Source organism: Ictidomys tridecemlineatus, chromosome 10 (assembly GCF_052094955.1).
Source record: "Ictidomys tridecemlineatus isolate mIctTri1 chromosome 10, mIctTri1.hap1, whole genome shotgun sequence".
NCBI lineage: Eukaryota > Metazoa > Chordata > Mammalia > Rodentia > Sciuridae > Ictidomys > Ictidomys tridecemlineatus.
In genome coordinates, this window is record NC_135486.1 from 1999675 (window position 1) to 2021643 (window position 21969).

Here is a 21969-nt window from a genome sequence, read left to right on the forward strand (position 1 = left end):
TGCGAGAGAAAATCTGGCCTCTTTATTGATCATGACAGTTTTGGCTTTACAAAACACAAGACTTAGTCAGTCTCCGTGCTCTGGAGAGCCAGCCGTCGCGGAACACGGCACTCCCACAGGAAATGCTCATGAAAATGGAAACAGAAAGATGACATTTACTTTTAATTACAGAAAAACCACCTGAACTTAACTAGTTAATTCACTTATTTAAAAACAAAAAGCTCTGTGAGTAGAAGCACTGTCCTCTTACTGATGCCCCTCTCCTGCTATCACAGCAGAAAGCCAAGAGGAGGTCAGGCTAAAGGTGGCCCCAGTACCAAGGCCGCCATCGCTCATGCTGCAAAACAGTTGCCAGTCTGATCTGAGAGTGTAAACGAATGCCAAGAAGTCAAGGTCCTGCTGGAGATCAAGAGAACTTCCCAGAAGGAGGTGGAGGGCCAAGAAATCCACCCGCCTGCTTGGTGGCAGCGCGTGATGGGGCAAGGCCGAGAATCTTCTGGATGTTCTGTGAAGAAAACACAGTGGGAATGGGTTTACTTTGGTGGTAGAGAAGTGCCCCATGTAGACCTGATTCACACCAGCTGAAGGGCTGGCTGTTAAGACCTTTGATAAGATGACCAGTTTTTTTTTTAGTTGTACATGACACAATACCTTTATTTTATTATTTATTTTTATGTGATGCTAAGGATCAAACCCAGTGCCTCACACAAGCTAGATAAGCGCTCTACCACTGAGCCACAACCCAGCGCAACACTGTTATTTTTAAACCCCATGGAACAGCAAAGACCTCTTTACCTGATGAACCTTGGTCTCCCAACCACAGCAGCTGCTGTTTCAAGTGGAGAATCTTAAAAAGAGATGATCTTTTTTTGTTTGCAGCCTTAAAGCACATGCCAGCAAGCGCTCCATCACTGAGCAACACCCCCAGCCTCCAGATCATCTTTTAATTTGAACATGAGGCATCTAAAGCGCATAAGTAAGTCATTTTTTGTCACAAGGCCTTTTCTGTGAGCATGGGAGTACTGGCTAGATGTAGTCATTATTGCACTGTCTACAATTTTCAGTTTCAATTTATTTAAAGTGGTGAAAGAACTTCAGAGACTGGAAGAGCAATCTGGAATCCAGAATCTTCATAGATTTTCAATACTCCCTGCCCTCTTTCTTTATATCACCTATACCTAATGCAAAATATATATTTAGAAACTCATCTTTATTCAATTTTTCAAAATTTATTTTAGCTCCCATTAAATAATTTTTTACTCTTATTTCACTGAATAATGTAACATTTAATTATATTACATAAATATAATAACAAGTAAAATCAGCATAAACAGGTCTTGGGTAAACAAAGTGGACTTTCGAAAGGTGATGACTCAACAGGTAAAGGGCGTAGGTGTACTGAAGAGCACTGGTGAGCAGACCCTGCTTCAAAGAGGGAACGGACAGGGTGTACAAATGTGCAGAGGCGAAGTAGTGGCCAGCTGCTGAAAGTTCATAGGCATTTTAGAAAAAGACTGGGATTCATCCAATTATTCCCACTCAGTGCCTTCAGTTCACATGGAGAAAATTGAAGGTTGACAAGGTATGACAGCTGGTCACAATGACAAAGCTAAATTCTAAGGAGAGTAAGTTAAAACCCGGGTGCTTTGGTTCTTGCCCTCTCTTGCTTGGTGCTCTCTGTGTAAATTAAGTCCTGGTCTTCACAACAAACGCCACCTACGGCACGGAGTCTGCACGCCCTGAACCACTCATTCACCTGTCATAGCCCGCAATGGACACAGGATACCAGAGAGCTCCAGATTGACATAAGCAGTCACAGCCCCCACTGGACACAGGGCACTGAGAACTAAGCTGCTCTGGAAGGACACACTCCTTCAATTGGTTGTTAGGATCAATGACGACCTTACAGGTTGTGTAGCAGAGTAAAGTGTGTGTATTTATACTGTCAGAATATAATGAAATATTTTAATATAAAGATCACAGCTTTAAGAACTTATTTGAATTATATTTACCATAAAATATTTCAATACAGGTATTTCACAATATAATGGCTCATATTAGAGGAGAAATTTGAAAACAGGGTAAGAAGATAAATCCATCATTAGTAAATCAGACTACAAGCCCCAGAATAGTCTGAATTTGTACTACCTTTACATAATAAAAATATTTTCTTCATGCCTATCTCTAAAGAGCTCACTGCACGAAGCAGCAAGAAAAGCAAATAATCCAGCTACCAGGAGGGTGAGGCAGGAGGATTAAAAAAAAGTCCAAGGCCATGTGGGCAGCTGAGCATGACTGTCTAAAAATAAAATTTTAAAAATGGCTAGGGGTGTGGAGAGCCATTGAGTTCAGTGTGCAGTACTGCAAATTTAAAAAAAATTTTTTGAAGTAAGACATTACAGAATATTTGATGATAAACACATACAGTCTAGACAAAATATACAAGGGAGCCCTGCTCAGTTTTTCTGCAGACAAAATATACAAAGGAGCCTTGCAGCTTGGGCAGCAGCAGGGACAAGTGTGAGGACAGACCCTAGCACTCAGAGAAGGGCTGGCGGGACCCTGGCAGCCACATGCTTCTTCCTTGGCGATCCTGTCACAGGATCCTGCAGAACTGTCAGTTAGCTGCACCACAGTTCCATTATTCAGTAATTGAATTTAGATACAAATATTATACACTTACTGCATGCAACCTTATCCGTAGTCAGATTCTAAATAAAGTGTTTACATTCCTATAGACTTATAAATGAAACCAAGGTCTTTTAGCCATTTTTCCTTAGGTAAGTTTTCTCCTGCCTCCAGGTCAGTGAAATCTCTTCCTCTAAAGCACCTGCAGGAACTAACTGACTTGGCAGGACGCCTAGCGGGCAGGAGCTCTCCATAGCGGTAGTTAACAGCCTACACTTCCATGCATCTTAAGTGTCTCAACTTCTAAGGCTGAGGTCACAGTTCTGGGTACCCCTGCCTTTGAGGTGAAAAGCTGAGGCAGTCAGAGGATACAAGTCAGGAAGGCGCTGACACAGAACTTAGAGTCTACCTCTATTAAACCACCCCTATAACAGATTCTTATCCTAGCAGCAGCTCTGTGGAAAAAAAAAAAAAATCACAATTATTAAGGCTATGCATGAGCACAGAAAAACACCAATATCACTGAGTGAACAAATGTTTGTGCTCCTTCTTCTTATATGTATATCCATATAAAAAAGAAATGCTATGTCATAACCATGCAAAAAAAAAAAATGCATATAAGTCAAAACTTCCAGAATGTTTAACATCAAGAATAAATCCTGGCCAGGAGCAGAGGCACAAGCCCATAATTCCAGCAGCTTAGGAGGCTGAAGCAGGAGAATTGCAAGTTCAAAGCCAGCCTCAGCAATTCAGCAAGGCCCTAGGCAACACAGCAAAACCCTGTCTCAAAATAGAAACTATATAGGGCTGGGGATGTGGCTCAGTGGTATAGCGACCGTGGGATTAAGGTTAAGTTTTCTCCTGCCTCCAGGTCAGTGAATACCAAAATAATATCCAATACTACTACTACTACTACAAATACTACTACTACTAATAATAATAATAAGCCCTGATGTAAACTATGGATTTGGGATTAAAAAGACGTATCGATGTGCATTCATCAATTTTAACAAACGTGCCACTCTGCTGGGGATACTAACAGTAGAAGAGGCAGGGCATTTGTAGACAACAAGAAATCTCTTCTGTACCTTCTGCTGAATTTATATGAACCCAAAACTACCCTTAAAAATAATTACATAAAATGCATATAAAGAGTACTCAAATATACAAATAGTAGTTGCATTAAACAAAAATATTTCTGGGCCGCTACCTCAAAATGAAGGTCACAGCGCGAAGATGAAGCAGTAACAGTAAGGGCCCATAGTGACTGAGCATGACACTGTGCCAGGCACTGTCCCAGCATGTACTTCCTCTGACAACTCACTGGAGTACTTTATTGACCCCTTCCCCAGGTCAGATGGGCAGTGTGACGACATAACAAGATTTAGAGGGAGGCACATCACACATGATGGCATGAACACCCAAACTTGGGTTTATGAACCAAAACGGATGGTTGTTATAACCTCTGCATGCAATAAGGACAAAAAGACATCAACCGCCAGGACTCACCGAGCAGCACACTGTGACCTGCTTTCCTACAGTCCCTCAGGTATCCTTGAGACCAATTTTTCAGGCCTTTCTACAGAGCAAGGTTTAGTTTAGAAGCACACATTTTGTAGCCAGGCATGTCGGTGCATGCCTGTAACCCCAGCAACTCAAGAGGAGGACCGGAGAATCACAAATTCAAGACCAGCCTGGGCAACTTTGCAAAGCCCTTCTCAAAAAAGCAAAGAGTAGGGCAGGGGCAGTGGCTCAGTGGTAGAGTACTTGCCTATCATGTGTAAGGCACTGGGTTCAATTCTCAACACCACATATAAATACATAAAATAAAAAGGGTGAGTGTGAGTGTGAACTGCCCTAAACCTCAACACACAAAAAAAGGAGGGGGGGGGGTTAAAAGACCTGAGTTTTAAAATATAATGAAGATACCATGGGAAAAAAAATATAAATGCAAAATATAGTAAGATATCATCAGGCTTCGGAAAAAAACAAAAAACAATCATTGTGAATGCCTGCCCAGTCCTGCACAATAGGGTAACAAAAGGGAAAAACAAAGATGAAACATTTTCCCAAAATCATGTCTTCCATTGGCAGGAAACTGAGAGAAGTAATACCACTACAGGATGTACGTTCCTCTCTCTGCAAAGGGCAAGGACTGGAATCAAGGAAAGGTGACGCACTGCTGGCGTATTTCGGGAAGACTCTGATTACTGATAATAAGCACATTCTGCTCAATTCCACTCTTCATCATTTGGCTAAAATCACAGTGATGGCAACCCTTGGTTCATTGTCAGTAATTCCAGCACCTGGCAACCGGCCCTCACCTCCAATCTATCATGACATCTCATTAACCACCATAATCTAACCTTTACTGGATTAGCAAAGCCTGGTACAAAATGCAATCACTTCAAATACCCTTTCCAATATTCCCAGGGCTCTTAGGATACATCTGAATAGATCACTTGGGAGAATGATGTAAAGATCAAGTACTAAAAAAGCAGACTTATAGGGGCACGACAAATAATAATGAACAGGAGTCAAAAAACTTGGGTTCCAGTACTGACAAACTATTCAGAGGCTCAGTAATATTTTTTACTCTATTACCCTAAAAAAAAGGAGACTGACTACTTCAATAGCTTTCAGACCCTTTAAGCCACAGAAAGACTTCATCTTTAAATAAAATCCAATCCAATACAGAAAACAAAATAAAGTTGGGGACTTGAAGGCCTCAGATGGGTCCTTTTTTTGGTCTTTCCCTCCCTACCACCAAGCACCTTCAAGGAGCCACTACATTCTAGAATGTGTCTAATGACATCACAAATCATAGTAGACTTCAACAAACATCTTGCAAAGTGGAAATGAAAATTCTGAATGAAGTGGGCAGGGTTGTGGCTCAGCAGTAGAGCACTCACCTCACACCCTGGGTTTGATCCTCGGCACCACATAAAAATAAATAAGTGAAATAAAGTATTGTGTCCAACTACAACTAAAAAATAAATATTAAAAAAAAAAAAAAAAAAACTCTGAATGAAGGACAAGTGCATCAAATCTGCTCTGGAGCGACACCACTTCCTTTATAATTTATTTTTCCTTTTATACCAGGGATTGAACCAAGGGGTTCACATCCTAGCCACACCCCAGCCCTTTTTATTTTGAGACAACATCTCACTAACTTGCTGAGATTGGCTTTAAATTTGTGATCTTCCTGTCTCAGTTCCCCAGTCCTGGGATTACAGTTGAACCTTCACCAGGCTCCTCTAAAATGCTGAATATTTTCTGTTCTAACTGAAAAAAGGGCCCCTTAATAATGAAGGTCTTTTTTGCTGGGGTCAGGATAATCTTTCTCTCCTATCTCCTCCCTCCGTTTCCCATCTTTCCAATGAAAATGCCCCCAGATCTCTTGTTTAAGCCCTTTCTTTGATCAGTCAAGAAGAATGTTCTGAAATTTAGGTTAGTGCAAGAAAATGAGAGGTTTGCCTTCATTTTTTAAAAAAACGCTTATAATGGAGGCAGGACTCAGGTGGTACCTCATTGCATGTCTAAAAGAATGAAAGTCCCTTAACTAGTTTAAAGAAGCAAAGGGCAGGGTTAGGGTAACCACAGCAACTAAAAATTACGGGGACGAGCCTTGGAAAACTATTGGGCCTTTGATAAGGGGAATCCAAATTTCCCATATAAACTGCTCAAATCTCTGCCTGATTTGAAGTATATATATGTGAAACAACTCCCAGCAGCCCAGCTGTCTAATACGACTAACTTAAAGATCACCACTGTCCCCTACCTCACAGGAGACAATAGTGCCTAAATGTCTGCCTCCCCACAATTCAGAGGTATTAGACAGTGAGACCCTGGGGGTGGCTCTGCAGGAGGGCTCCTCCTCACCCTGGGAGGTGGGCCTGGTAAGAGGCCCCAGGAGCTGCTTTATCCCTTCCACCATGCAGGATGCAGCGAGGAGGCCGCGCCAGACACTGAAGCTGCCACTGCCTTGATCTTGAATTCTCACATTCCAAAACAAAGTACTAGTGTGTGGGAGCAATCTGGTTTATAGTGTTTTGTTGTAACAGCCAGAAAGGACAGAGATAAATAAGGACTAAGTTAACTGCCTGCTCAAACAAAAAATGACACTCTTATAAAAACCATTAGACACATCAAGAAACAGGAAAACACGACTCACACTGAAAATAGGCAACAGACAGAGTCCAAATTTCAAATGTTGAAATTAGCAGACTACATTTTAAAATCAGATAAATAACTATGCCTAAGTCATGCATGAGCGACCCAGAGACTCTGGAGGTTGAGGCAAGAAGGTCACAAGTTCAAGGCCAGCTTCAGCAACTTAGCAAAACCCTGTTTCAATTTAAAAAAATTGAGAAAAAAAAAAAAAGGCTGAGAATGTGGCTCAGTGGCTTAGTGCTCCTGGCTGGATTCAGTCCCCAGTGCCAAAAAAGGGAAAGACGCTGTCATGTGTGTGAGTATGAACCTGTAACGACAAACCTACTGCTATGTACAACTATAATGTACCAGTAAAAATCGGGGGAAAAATAATACAGATAAGGTACTTTCAGATAAATGAAGATTAGTAGAATGTGTCACCAACAGACCTGCACTACAAGAAACGCAAAACAGCTGGACATGGTGGCACATATCTGTCATCACAGCAGCTCTGAAGGCTGAGGCAGGAGGATCACGAGTTCAAACCCAGCCTCTGCAATTTAGTGAGGCTTTAGGCAACTCAGTGAGACTCTGTCTCTAAATAAAACACAAAAATGGGTTGGGGCTGTGTAGCTCAGTGGTACAGCGCTTGCCTAGCACATGTGAGGCACTGGGTTGAATCCTTAGCACCACATAAAAGTAGACAAATAAAATAAAGGCATGCTACCCAGATACAACTACAAAACAAAAACAAAATTAAAAAATAGGAAATCAATGTTGTGCTGTGAGGCAGATTAAAGCCACCTTCCTCTGCTGTTCACCTGTGGCTGTACCCACTCAGAGGACTCAGAGCCTGCCACCCCACACACCTCATGCCTTTGTGTGTTCTTTCACACTGCAGCCTTTGCCAAGAACGCGAATAAGACTGAAAAGGCCCACCAGCCTTAAGAACACACCTCAAGTGGTCCTTTGCAGAGACTCTTGGTTCCAGAGAATTTGTCTCTGTGGTCATGATGTTCTCGCACTATGTTTTCAAATCTTGCAGTATTTTGTGTGTGCATGCGTGTATACACACACACACACACACACACACACACACACACACGCCAACCACTCTGATATAAATTCTAGGTCTGTTTCCCCACCTAGGATGTGAGTCCGCAGGGTACACACAATTGCTATTTACCCATCTATTTTCAGCATCAGCAATTCCTGCCATAGAGTAAAGGCTAGAATCATCTTCAGCAATGACAGGGATCAGTTCTCCCTGCCCGGAACCAACTCACAAGGAGATCGGGTTACAGTGATGCCTGAATCATCTGCTCTTCTGAATGACTTGTCTCTAAAGTGGTTAAAGTTTAACTGCAAATGAAAAGAACCTGCTTGTAGATTAATATCCTGGTTCTATGGCCTGAGTGTGTATCCCAAAGTTCAAGTTGGAAATTTGATCCCAATAAAATAGTGTGAGGTGGAGTCTGATGAGAAGTGACTGGGCTGTGAGAGTGGGTCACAGGGATCATTGCCAGTGTCAAGGTAGTGCCTCTGGTATTACAGGGACAGGGGGAGCTGGCCCCTTTCTCTTTCCCCACTGAAGAATAGGGAATGGAAACCATGCTCGGTATGGTAACTACCATTCCTTCCTAAGGATCGGTGATCCAAAGTTATAGCTTCAGGATGAGCAGCCGAAAGACCTCAGCACCAGCAGATAAGCATTTCCAGTAGTCTATAGGTGGAAGCTAACCACGGTGTGAGGGTGACAAAGGACACGCATGGAATATGGCTGTGACCACTCACTTGTCGGATTGACATGGTGCACAGGATGTACAGGAAGATGAAGGAGCAGTCTGTGGTGTCATCTCCCAGCAGGTTCCGATGAGACAGCCCTTGGATGTAAGAAAGAGGGGTGAAGGGGAGCTTTGCCACCACTCTACCATCAAATCTGGAAAGGAAAACAAAGAATTGTTATTTTTGGAAGACTAACAAGCTTTTTACTTTCAGAGAAGATTTTGGGACAGAAATAGAACTTTAAATCTCTTGATCTCTGAAAAAGAAAGGTGATGTGCTTAAAAGAGACAGGAGCTTGAAGTACAGCAATATATAAAGAAGAGCCTAAATGAATCTCATCAATCTCCTATACCAGTGGTTCTCAATCTTTTGATACGTGGATTAATAATTTATGTATTCACGAACTACTGAGGATCCTAAAAAGCTTTTGTTTGTGAAAGTTATAGCAATAAACGTTCAATACATTCGAAACAAAGAAATGTTAGCTGGGTGCAGTGGTGTAAGCCTGTAATTCCAGCAAATCAGGCAGCTGAGGCAGGAGGGTCCCAAGCTCAGGGACAGCCTGGGCAACTTTGCAAGACTGTATCTCAATGTAAGAATTCAAAGGGCTGCGCTTACAGCTGAGTGGTGCAGTGCTTGCCTAGCATGTGCAAGGTCCTTAATTTCATCCCCAGTACTACAAAAAAAAGAAAAAAAAAAAAAGAAAAAAGAAATACACTTAGTATTTGGATAGTCTCCATGGGGGAAAAAGGAAGGAAGTAATCCATCTTTTTCTTTGGTGGGGGAAAAAAAATTTAAATATTTAAATCAAGTACTAAAAGACTTGTACAATGTACTCCAAAGAACATAAAATAGACTAAAGTGAGAATCTTACATGTGTTTAATTGTCCACTTACTTACTGCACTTCCAGCTCCCTCACTCTGTGTATTAAACTGCAAGGCTCAAGCGTAAACCTATTAACCTCACAAAAACAAAAGTAGTATTGCTTCCAGGAGGAGAGTCTCACTTCTTCACAAGAAGTCTGCAGTAGAAACACCCCAACCTTGGACTGGGGCTCGTGGTAGAGCGCCTGCCTCGCATGTGTGAGGTACTGAGTTCGATCCTCAGCACCATATAAAAATAAATGTGTGCCACCCTCACCTTGCAGAGGTGGACTACGAAACAAGATGACATACAGAAGACATCAATTCCTTTTGTCATTAACATACACACCCAACACATTCAGCTTCTATGGTCATTTTATTCTTTGTTATATTCAACCTGAAATTGTAACTAAGATGTTTTATGTCCTTGAAGTTATTCAACTATGTGAACATCTACTCTGTAGAACAAATATGAAAATAAATTCCAAAAATTCTTACGTTTTTTTGGGGGGGGCAGTTACTGGGGAATTACCTCAGGGGCACTCAACCACTGAGCCACATCCCCAGCCTTATTTTATATTTTATTTAGAGACAGGGTCTCACTGAGTTGCTTAGCACATTGCTGTTGCTGGGGCTGGCTTTGAACTCATGATCCTCCTGTCTCAGCCTCCCAAACCAGTGGGATCACAGGGGTGTACCAGCACACCCGGCAAATTCTTACTTTTAATGCATTAAGTTTTCTAGGGGATTAGATTCATATTGAAGAAAGTGGTATGTAGCCTAATAAAGAAGACAGCAAGGGTGAGAAACAAGAGTGATAGACAGGTAGATGATTTCCTTCCCCACTCTGAATTTGGAGACAAGGCCTCTATAGGGAGACACATTTTGTCTTAGTAAAAGTAATAACTTCCAAACCCTAAAACTACTCAATACAAGTATGAGCTATCTCAGAAAACATCAGGCTTCTCATTGGAAAGGAAATCTGACTGAAGGATTTCTGAACTGGGGAGAAGGTATGTGTTCGACAATCTAAAGTTCTACGATGTCAGCTTTATGGAAATGACTCAGGAGGAGAAGTCAAACGGAAATAAAAGCCAATCCAGCACCTCTGCCGCCTCCCAGCAACTGGTTCTTCTTGTACAACCTGGGGCTTTTTTCTAAAGAATCTGCCAGCTATCAACAAATTTTAAGACTAAAAAGGGATACTAAGAGACTACATATCTAATCCACAACAAGGAGATAACAGAGTTTAAAATCAGAGAAATTGGTATGGAGCTGTAGCTCAGGAGTAGAGCGCTTGCCTCACACATGTGAGGCACTGGGTTCAATACTCAGCACAACATAGAAATTATAAATAAAGTTATTATGTCCATCTACAACTAAAAAATATTTTTTAAAAAACCAGAGAAATTATATTAAAAAGTTTAAATGACTTGTTCTATGTAATAAAAAATGCATGATTTTAATTTCATATGCTACTTTATAAAAATGGAGACAGTCTTCTAAATTCCAGGTGATGATAATTCAAGAAACAATACTATATTTTTCTAATAATGCACAGTGCAGAAAGTTCAGAACAAAAACATGAAAACAGCATTAAAATATGTAGTTAAACACTGAGATTGTATAAACTTTCACTGGAATTGAAAAATAAAACAAGAAAATAAAAGGCTATTATTTCCCAGGGCTCTGAACAAGAAAATTAACAAAAAGAAAATAGTGTAACAACGAAGAATCCAGGAGTGGTGGCACATGCCCATAATCCCAGTGGCTCAGGAGGCTGAGGCAGGAGAATTTTGAGTTCAAAGCCAGCCTCAGCAACTCAGCGAGGTCCTAAGTAACTCAGCGAGACCCTCTCTCTGAATAAAATATAAAAAGGGGCTGGGGATGTGGCTCAGTGGTTAAGAACCCCTGGGTTCAATCTCTGATAACAAAAAACCAAAACCAAAACCAAAACCAAAAAACAAACAAACAAACAAACAAACAAAAAACCAACAACAAATAACCTTCATGCTTGCCAACAGTCATCTTTTTCAAAAGGCCTGATAACTCCATTTGATTCTTTGACTTCTATATCTTGGAAAACCTGTACCACAAAATTTAAAGCATTTAACATTTTATCAAGTACAATTAACTGAACAAATAATTAGCATTTGGTCTAAGGCCTAAAACCTTAACCATAAAAATATTTGGTATTAATTATATGATTAAGTCTGTTAAGAATCACACTTAAAAGGTCAGGCATGGTGGTTAATGCTTATAATTCCAGAGACTCAGGAGGCTGAGGAAGGAGATCACAAGCTGGAAACTAGCCTGGCAACCTATTCTCAAAATAAAAAAGGTTGGGGATGTAGCTCAGTCATACAGCATCCCTGGGTTCGATCCCTAGTACTCGAAATAATAAATAAATAAGACACTACTTAATCCCTAATCAAAATTGAGATGGCCAGTTGGGCACAGTGTCACCAGCCTATAATTCCAGCAACTGAGGAGCCCAAGGAAGGAGGATCACAAATCCAAGGCCAGCCTAGGCAACTTGGCATGACTGTTTCTCAAATAAATAATAAAAAGGATTGGAGACATGGCTCAGTGGTAGAGCACTCATGGATTCAAATTCTAGCGCGCGCGCACACACACACACACACACACACTGGTGTTCAAGGTCAGCCTCAGCAATTTAGCAAGACCCTGTCATTTAATCTTCTGAAGATCCCTTCCAGCTCTAAAGGTATATAATTCTAATGATTAGTTAGTGCAAATTTTATGTTAAAACCATTTTGGACACATTCTCTAAATTCTATACCTAGATAAAACAACCACTTACTTTTTTCAACCACTTACATATTTCATAACAACCCAAAAAATTAATATATTCATTTTTCTCCTTACCCCGTCTTTTCCTCCTGTAAAGATTTTGATTCTGAGGGCAGGGGTCTCATCTTATATTCGATACCTCACATAGGGCCTATGACAATGTGCAGCCTACAGGCAGGAAGAGGAAGATATGCTTGGGGAGGAGGCGAGGGAGAGGGACAGAAAAGAAGGAAGGGAAGAAAACTTAGAGGAAGAGAAGGAAAAGAAAGTAAGGGAAATTCTAAAGCACAGGGTACAGTTCAGGTATGCTTTGAAAAAGAGCTGGGCACAGCAGTGCACACCTGTAACCCATTACTTGGGAGGTTGAGGCTGGATAAGTTCAAGGCCCACTTGGGCAACGCAGGGAGACCCCATTTTGATTTTTTTTTTTTTTTTTTGTGGTGCTGAAGACTGAAGCAGGGCCTTGTGCAAGGAAAGCACTCTACCAACTGAGCTACATCCCCAGCCCAAAATAAAATTCTTAAAAAAAAGGGTCGGGGGGCTGGGGCTGTGGTTCAGTGGTAGAGGATGTGTGAGGTCCTGGGTTTGATCCTCAGCACCACATAAAAATAAATAAATGTATTGTGTCCATCTACTACTAAAAACATATTTAAAAAACTACTAAAAACATATTTTAAAAAAGGTTGGGGATGTAAGCCCAGAGACAGAACATTCCTGAATAAAATCCCCAATACCACCAAGGGTGGTTAAAGAGAGAGAGAGAGAGAGAGAGAGAGAGAGAGAGAGAGAGAGAGAGAGAGAGAGAGAAAGGAAAAAAAAGAAGATATTTTCCTAACTTCTGTCAAAAGCCGTTCAACAGTTACTCAGGTCTGCTATGTGTTATTTTAGGTAACAGTAACTGACCTCATGGTTAAACAGATTATAGTTGTTAAGATTCTACTTTAAGAGTCAAAACGTCTTCGTGTGACTAACTTCTAACATACTAACAGCCAATTTAAAAATGGACGGAACCTACTTGGGGCTTTTAGAGAACACATAATGCCCAAGTCTCTACCTTGTAAATAAAACATCTCAATGTTCAGAGGGTGAAAAGCTATTGTGTAATTGTATTCTATCAAAATTAAGTTCTCTTGATTCTGCTCTTGCTTTAGGTTAAATAAGCAAATGTTCTTCTTGGGCTGGGGTTGTGGCTCAGAGGTAAAGCACTCACCTACACGTGTGAGGCCCTGGATTCAATCCCCAGCACCACATGAAAATAAAGATATTGTGTCTACCTATACCTAAAAAATAAATATTAAAAAAAAGAGAGAGAGTATGTTCTTAGAAAATAAACACTAAAGTAGTTATAGGTAAAGGAACAAGAAGTGTACAACGTACTGTCAAATATGAAGAAAGAGTAACACTCTAAACATTCATACATATAGAAAAGAGAAAAAGAAAACAGATGTGAGGCTGGGATTGTGGCTCAGCAGTGGAGCTGCTCGCCTAGCATGGGCGGGACCTGAGTTCGATCTTCAGCACCACATAAAAAAACATAAAAGCATTGTGTTGGGTCCATCTACACATAAAATATTAAAAATAATAATAATATAAAAAAAGTTCATGTATAACTAAAAAATAAAACGTGGCAAAATACTAATAACTATGAATTAGGGTAGGAGATACATTATTCCTGTGACTTAACAAGTATGAAATTTTATCAAAATCAAACATTATCAAAAAGTTTATATCCATGTATATATATAAACAGAATAACAGTTACTAGGCAAAATCATACAAAAGGATACTCACATGGAATTGAACATTCCCATCAGGGCAGTAAAACAAAAGCCAATTGCAAACATGGATTTCATTCGAACCTATAAAGAAACCAAATCATAACTTCATACTGAAGAAAACCACTGCTCAAGCATACCTCAAAGTTCAGGTTTCCTGTCATTTTTAGAAAGCTCTCCACAGCAAAGCTGTCTATTAACTAACCCACTTTCTACCCCAGTTCCGTTCCTTTGCAACCTTGCCAAGTAATTCTGGCCATTAGCAATGTAAGTACTCATGCTGACTGGGCACTTATAGGGCAAACTCCTAGGCATTCCTCAAGGCCTTCTGTCTACTCTTCTTGCCTAGAATGAAGACCATGATGTCCCAAGGCAAAGCAGCCTTCAGACCATCAGGTGGCCTTTGGCCAAGGACCTGAGGATCTAAAAGCAGTGCTGAAATGTTCCTCTGGCCCAGGACTACCAAACTCCAGCCCACTCAGCAGAAAAGAGACCATTATGGGTTCTAGGCCACTGTTAGGCACTGTTATTTGCAACCCAATTCTTTCTTAATTACACAGTCCACAGATTATAAAGATATAAGATCATCAGACATTCTTTCGGAATTGTTAATATATTGCCCCCCACCCTCAGTACTGGGAACTGAACCCAGGACCTTACATGTCCTAGAGGCTAGTGTTCTACCCCTAGCCCTTTCTAACTTTTATTTTGATACAAGCTATCACTAAGTTGCCAAAGGTGGACCTCAACCTTGTGATTCTCCTCCCTCAAACTCCAGAGTAGCCAAGATTACAGGTATGCACCACCATACTCTGTAATATATTGGCATTTTGCATCTCATCTCTTACAGTTTCATTGGCTATGACGAATATGTAATAATTGTCATCAGGTAAGGAAAACTACTTTTTAAAATATTCTCTTCTAACTTAAAAAATTTCTGGAAAATAAATAAGTACAGTAAAGGTATCTCTGTAAGAGAAAACTAAAGTACAGTAAAGGTATCTCTGTAAGAGAAAACTGGAGCACAGTTCAGATGTCCTATGCTAAGTATACAAGAGTTAAGTAGAAAAGTTAGGTCACATAATCAACCTATCCTTGTTTAAGGACAACACTATTAAACAAAATCTGCTGTCTAGAAATACTGAGTAAATGGGTAAAAAAATCACTTTCTTTGTACTTTATGGAATGTCTCACACTCAAAACAAAAAGGGCTTAAAAAACATAGTGGCGCACACCGATAATCCCAGCAACCAGGGAGGCAGAGGCCGGAGGATCACAAGTTTGAGGGAAGTCTCAGGAAATGAGTGAGAACCTATGAAACTTAGTGACCCAGTTTCAAAATAAAAAATAAAAAAGCTGAGGATGTGGCTCAGTGGTAAAGTGCCCCTGAGTTCAATCCACAGTACCAAAAAACAAAAACAAAATAATAAAACCATCAATAATATTCCAACTCCTACAGCAGAATTACAAAGCCACCACGAGATTTAACAATAACATAAGAAAAAGAGAATAAGCTAATTTCTTTCAAAGTATAAGAGGAAACCCGAGCAAGAAACAAATTACAACCCTAAGACAGTCCTTAAAAGCTACCCAGGAACCATGTGATTCCTATCCTTGGTCTCACAGGTGAGCCATTTCAGAGAAGTCAGAGCAATGCCATGGATGCAGATCATCCTGCTGCTAAGACGTGCAGTGTGGTTTGTCACCCTTACCATCGACAGATCTCTGTTGTTATTCTTCAGTTTCTCTTCTTGCCTCTCTGAAAAGAATTAACGTGATGTTAATATATACAGTGCTGAGCACAGAACAGCTGCTACATAACTTGTCACTGGTGATTATGGAAGCAGTCTCCTTCAGTATCATTGCTGCTGTCAGTAGAACAACAGAAGATTGAGATTTAAACAAAAATTGGGGGAATTGAAATTGAGCCAACTATTATACTCATTTATGAACACGTCAAAATTATAAGAATGATAATGTACTAATTAAAAATGTTTAAATAATATTTTTAATTTAAAAAAATCTCCTCTGGCAATAAATGCACTGACTGTAAATTAATATACACTCTTAAACCACACCAGTAGGAACTGCCAATCAGTTAATCATAAGTGCACTGTAAGGACTGTACTTAGGAGTTTCAAATGTTAACTCCTCATCTCTTATATTTTTTCCCCTTTCTAAATTTCTTTTAAAAAAGAGTGTATATTCTAAGTGGGCATGGTGGTGCATGCCTATAATCCCAGGAGGCTGAGGCAGGAGAATTGGGAGTTCAAAGCCAGACTCAGCAACTGAGTAAGGCCCTAAGCAACTCAGCCAAACCCAGTCTCTAAATAAAATGGAAGACAGAATAAAGATACAATAAACAAAAACTATATACTTCACAGGGAGGTATTACACATGCAAAATTTTATCTGAAAAACCTGTTGGTAGGAAATGCTTAACATGCCTCAAAAAGCATAAAACAAAATTTAAAGAATACCACAGAACATGAAATTGTAAAAACAAAGAAGTTAATGTTAAAAATCCTACATAACATCGGTCTTCAGAAATCCACAAAATGCTCATTAAGGAAAAACAAATACAACCTAAAGGAATGTTCCCCACAGGGAAAAAATTTCAAGCACTCCTCAAGTTATAAATAATACTCTTATTAATGTCCCCACAGCCAGTAAGCTTTAGAAACCTCCCTCCCCTCGATAACCAGAAACCGATGATACCTTTAACAGACTACTAGGAGAATGCCTAAATTCTTTCCATTTTACCTGTTCTCCCCTCCTAACTCATTTAACACATCTCATATTCTCTCTCTCCCTCAATACCTACACTCTCTTTTAACCAGGGATGCTCTACTACTCAGCTATATCCCCACCCCTTTTTATTTTGAGACGGGGTCTTATTAAGTTGCTGAGGTGGGCTTTGAACTTGCAATCTTCCTGCCTCAGGCTCTCAAGTCACCAGGATTACAGGTATTGCCACTGAGCCTGGCTTAAATAAATTTTTATGTTATTTCATGTCCAATGATGTTTTTAATTACCAATATTATAAAAACAAACTACTATTCCTAAAAATGAATAATCTTTATGTTATAAAGTTAAATACACTGATGAAGACTATTATGTCAATATAATTACTATATAGTACATGGTTTTTATGAGAACAATCCAAGTTCTAATAAGCTATATGCTTAAAGATCTTCTTTTAAAAATGTTCCATTTTCCCTGCAAGAGCTTGTTTCCTCAGAGGAAAAAACTTGTAGGAAAGTCACATTATTAAATAGCTATAAGTGTAACAACTTAGTTTGAAATGATACTAAATTGTTTCTCAGCAGGAATTGGACATTTGAGCATAATGATTCATCTAATTATGAGAATAGTTTTGCAGTCATTCTACTCAAAATGCACAGCTTCTTGTTTACTGACTCCATGGCTCTGATTTAACTTAGCTGCTAGTTAATATTAGTTAACTAAGCATAAATTCTCTCAAAAAGTTGTCTCTTGTTCAATAAGTAAGGATGGTCTTAATCTCATATCATTCGCATCCTGGTGGGTTGCTGAAGAACCCACAGATAGTGGACTTTGCTCCTAAGGCAAAAAGACAACTCAGTACTGGGAGTCCAAGGCATCCAAGATAGCTGCACTTCCAATCTCTTTCAGCTATTAGGGTGAAATAAATGTGCATCCAAAACCTTCTGTGCCTCCCTTTGAAAATCTAGGATTTAAAGATGCTGGGTGTTGGAGATAAACAGTGTTGTCATTTAGTGTTCACTTGTCCCATGTGAATTATTCTGGACCTGTGTGACCTAGAAAGAACCCCAGGATGTAATACAGGCAACAAGTATTTTCCAAAGGAAAAACTATTCCTTTTGGGAAGAATTCTATGCACCTTCTTACCACTGAATTTTTTGTATAAAATCTCTACAAAATGTCAACATATTTCATGAAGAAAAAAATCTGGAAATATGCAGAAGATACATTTATATTCTAGAGTTATTTATTATCCAAAATGACAAAAAGGAAGATTAGCCAGGCATGGTGGTGCATGCCTGTAATCCCAGCAACTCTGGAGGATCACAAATTCAAAGCCAGCCTCAGCAAGACAGCAATGCCCTAGGGAACTTAGCAAGACCCTGTCTCAAAATAAAAAAGGGCTGAGAATGTTGCTCAGGGGATAAGTCCCCGTGGGATCATCCCCAGTACCAAGAAAGGAAAAAAAAAAAAAGCAAAGTTTAAAATTGTAAAATGTTACATTTCTTGTATTCATTGGAATAAATTAGAAGCAATGACAGCACCCATTCTGACCACAAAATGAATTAACCTCCAACAAATCAAAATAACATAGAGAAAAGCCTACAGAGAATATATAAATTCAGGGTTCAAAATATGTTAAAGTTAAGAAGCATCTTCCCATATTTCCATGTCACTAAGGAAAATATGCACACCTCACTCAGTCACGCTTGAGTGCCTGCCCTTCCTTTCTTAGCCCATTCTGAAGATAAGTCTCCAGCTATAGCTCCTGCTGAAAAGTCAGCGGTAAGAAAATTCATAACCCATGCTGGTTAATTCTAGGTATCAACCTGACTGGATTGAGGGATACAGGTAGCTAACAAAGTCATTTACCTGGAGAGATCTGTGAAAGTTTTCCAGAAAAGATGGTTATTTGAATCAATGTACTGAATAAGGAAGATACATTCCACCTAATGCAGATGGAGACCATTCATAGGGGCTGAGGGTCTGGACAGACCACAAAGGCAGAGGAAAGACAAATTCTCTGGAGTGGGGGATACCCATTTTCTGCTGCCTTTGGATATCACAGCTCTAGTTCTCTGGCCTTTGGATGCTAGGATTTGCATCAGTGGCCCCCTGGGTTCTCAGACCTCTGGTCTCAGATCAAGAGTCACACCCATCCGCTTCCCTAGTTCTTAGGCCTTCGGACTTTCACTGAGTCACGCCACCTGCTTCCCTGGTTCTCCAGCTTGCAGATGGCCTACTGGAAGACCTACCAGAATCCATGATCATGTGACCTAATTCTTCCAATAAATTCCATCTCAATATCTGTACATATATACAACTGGTTCTTTCTGGAGAACCCCAATGCACAGTCCCTGTCATGCCATCACTAACTCAAAAGGCAGTCCATCTATAAGCTCTCCTATAAACTGTGGCATAAATGACCAGTTGAGTCAGTTGAATACCTTCTTTAAGGCATTAAATCAGAAAATCTTGGGACAAAGACCTGTGAGAGCAGAAAAGAGTACTGGCTTTCAAACTTTCACTTGCTTAAATTTATATGTATGTAAATACACACACACACACACACACACACACACCTTTTTAAAATAGTTTTTGAGGGAAAGAGGGCTATAATGGTGATGAACCAAAAGAAAGGAGTTCTCAGTAAAAACAAAGTGGACAGCAGTAATTCACTATTTCTGAGAAACAAGGTGTCATGGGTAAAGCTCTTTGATAATCATATTTTGGGTGTGTGAGGATGGGGTACTGGAATTGAACCACCTGGGGTGCTCTACCACTGAGCTACATCTCTAGCCATTTTTATTTTCTTTTTTCAGTGCTAAGGATCAAATCCAGGGCCTTGCATACCATCAAAAACCTTATTATATTTTCATCTAAAAATTAACTTTTTCCAATCCTTAAATTTTATTTAGATTAATACCTCACCTATTTTCTTTTTTTGTTGTCGACCAGCTGACTCTGTTATGGTTTCCTTCTTCTTTTCCACTGTGAACACCAGAGAAAAACAGTAAAAACTAATTATGCATTATATTTAAAAAACAAAGGCAGCTTTCTCACAGCTGAGTCAAAGAAGCTTATAAAAAAGTCAGTCTTTGATCATGGTCATGATTAAGTTAACCAGCCTATTCCTGAAACTGCTAACAGAGAACACAGAAATGACATCCTAAGAATAAAACAATAGCTGACTGGGGTTGTAACTTAGTAGTAGAGCTAATAATAATAATAACAATAATAATAAGTACCAAAAACCAAATACTGATAAAATATTATATTAAGACTTAGCCAGGCATGGTGGCACACATCCATAATCTGATAACTCTGAAGAAAACTAATGTAGGAGGATTGCAAGCTCTGGTCCAGTCTCAGCAACTTAGCAAGACCCTGCCTCAAAATATATAAAAATAAAAAGGCTGAGGATGTTGCTCTGTGGGAGAGGATATCAGGGTTCAATTCCCAGTAGCACAAATAACTAAGGGGCACTCCAGCACTGAACACCAGCACTATTTTTTTTTCTTTAATTTTGAGAAAAGCTCCCCCAGTTTCCCAGACTGGCCTTGAACATGCAATCCTCCTGCCTCAACCTCCTAAGTAGCTGGGATTACAGAAGCATGCCATCACACCCAGCTGGTCATTTCCATTTTGACTGTCTTTTGTCTTTATGTGTGTGCTACTGGGGACTGAACCCAGAAGTGTTCCACCACTGAGCTACAGCTTTTTTTTTTTTTTTTTTTGAGACAAGGTATCACTAAATTGCGCAGGCTAGCCTAGAAATGAGATCCTCCTCCTTCAATTGCCCTCCCCAAGGCATTGGGATTGAAACCAGAGGAGGCCCTCAGCAATGACACCTCCAGGGCAGGATGGGGAGGAGTATGTGCTGAGTTTGGTCTCTAATTTTTTTGGGGGGGAGGGGTGGGATTGAACTCAAAGGAACTGCACCACTGAGCCATATCCCCAGCCCTATTTTTTTTTTTTTTTGTATTTTATTTAGAGATAGGGTCTCACTGAATTGCTTAGTGGCTCCCTCTTGCTAGCTTTGAACTGGAGATCCTCCTGCAGCCTTGCACCACCACACCTGGCCTGGTCTCTACTTCTTTTGGTTGCTCTGTCTGAGTATATCATTAGCTTTCTGAGACTTAATCTCCTTTCTTATCATGTTGATCAAATAAGCAAAGGTATTTTTTTTTCCCTACAGTGCTAGGGATCAGACTCAGCACTTGAACACGTGTAGGCCAGGCAAACACTGTCCCATTGAGTAACGCTGCCAGCTGCTCAAATGAAATAAGAAACACATATCGAAGGCCAAATTGTGCCTGTAAGAAACCATTCTCATCACATTCTCAGCTGTGTCATGCTGAATTCCTGTTTGATTTCAGAGGCAACAAATTTCAATCTCTTCCTCAAACTCTTCTTCAACCTTCTCACCCACCTGAAAACTTGGCTTATCCTGAAGACATCACTTACCTCCACACTAGTCACAGTGGCCTGCGATTCTTCAAACATGCCTAACACACTAAAATCCCACATTTCCTTCCCCCTCCTCGTTCTCTATCCACGAGGGCCTGCAAGGTCATCTGCATCAGGGCCTTTCGCCGTGCCCTAGCCCTCGCCACCGCGCCCACGGTCCCTGGTGCGTGCTCCCAACACACTTCCACGCCAGCCGCGTTACTTCCGCGTCCTCCGAAGTCGTCGCTAGGCCGAGCCCCCACCTCCGGGAAGGCGGCTCCCGCGCTCCCGCACTCCCGCCCGCCGTCCCCGCGCACTCACGCTTTTTGCTCTGCTTCTCCACCTCGGCCTTCAGCCTCTTGTACTTGTCGGTCCGGTACACCAGGACCCAGGTGATGCCTGCAAGTCAAACGCCACACCTGAGCCACGGGCCATCCGAGGCCCCGGAGGCCCCCGCGCCGGCCCGGGCGGGCCCCCACGCCCTGCGCCTCACCCCCGCCCGAGGGACTGCTCCCAAACCCGAGCCCGGGGCCGCGGGCCCGTCAGGCCGGCGGATCCCGGCCTCACCCTCGGCCAGCAGGGCGGTGCACACGGAGATGAAGACGATGAGCAGCGTGTCGGCGAACATGGTGCTCATGGCGCTCGCCCGGCGCCCCGCCGCCGCGGGACGCGCCCCAGAGCCCGCAGGAGAAGCGACGGCTGCCCGGAGCGACCACCGAGCCGGACACCGCTTCCACACACAAGAGCGCACTTCCGCT

The 21969-nt window shown here is 41.0% G+C and overlaps 1 protein-coding gene and 1 non-coding gene across 2 annotated transcripts; both read right to left on the bottom strand.

Moving 5' to 3' along the window:
• Tmco1 (transmembrane and coiled-coil domains 1) lies at positions 1–21969 on the bottom strand. The gene is made up of 7 exons (XM_005319855.5): positions 21779–21969; positions 21533–21610; positions 19694–19753; positions 15731–15777; positions 14035–14102; positions 8575–8719; positions 1–505 (listed from the first exon to the last, which is right to left on the bottom strand). The coding sequence occupies exons 1-7, from the start codon at positions 21846–21848 to the stop codon at positions 407–409; spliced, it is 567 nt and encodes a 188-aa protein (XP_005319912.1). The 5' UTR covers positions 21849–21969; the 3' UTR covers positions 1–406.
• On the bottom strand, positions 3980–4079 carry LOC120887749 (small nucleolar RNA U13). The gene has a single exon (XR_005731078.1). It is a non-coding gene; the product is annotated as a small nucleolar RNA U13 (small nucleolar RNA).

Bases quoted from the DNA above. Each gene is read 5' to 3' on its own strand.
- Tmco1 (XM_005319855.5), bottom strand. From the start codon at position 21,848: ATGAGCACCATGTTCGCCGACACGCTGCTCATCGTCTTCATCTCCGTG. The intron at 21,611-21,778 runs GTGAGGCCGGGA...TTTGACTTGCAG, and splicing joins CACCGCCCTGCTGGCCGAGG to GCATCACCTGGGTCCTGGTG. The intron at 14,103-15,730 runs GTAAGGGTGACA...GTTTCTTTATAG, and splicing joins ACAACAGAGATCTGTCGATG to GTTCGAATGAAATCCATGTT.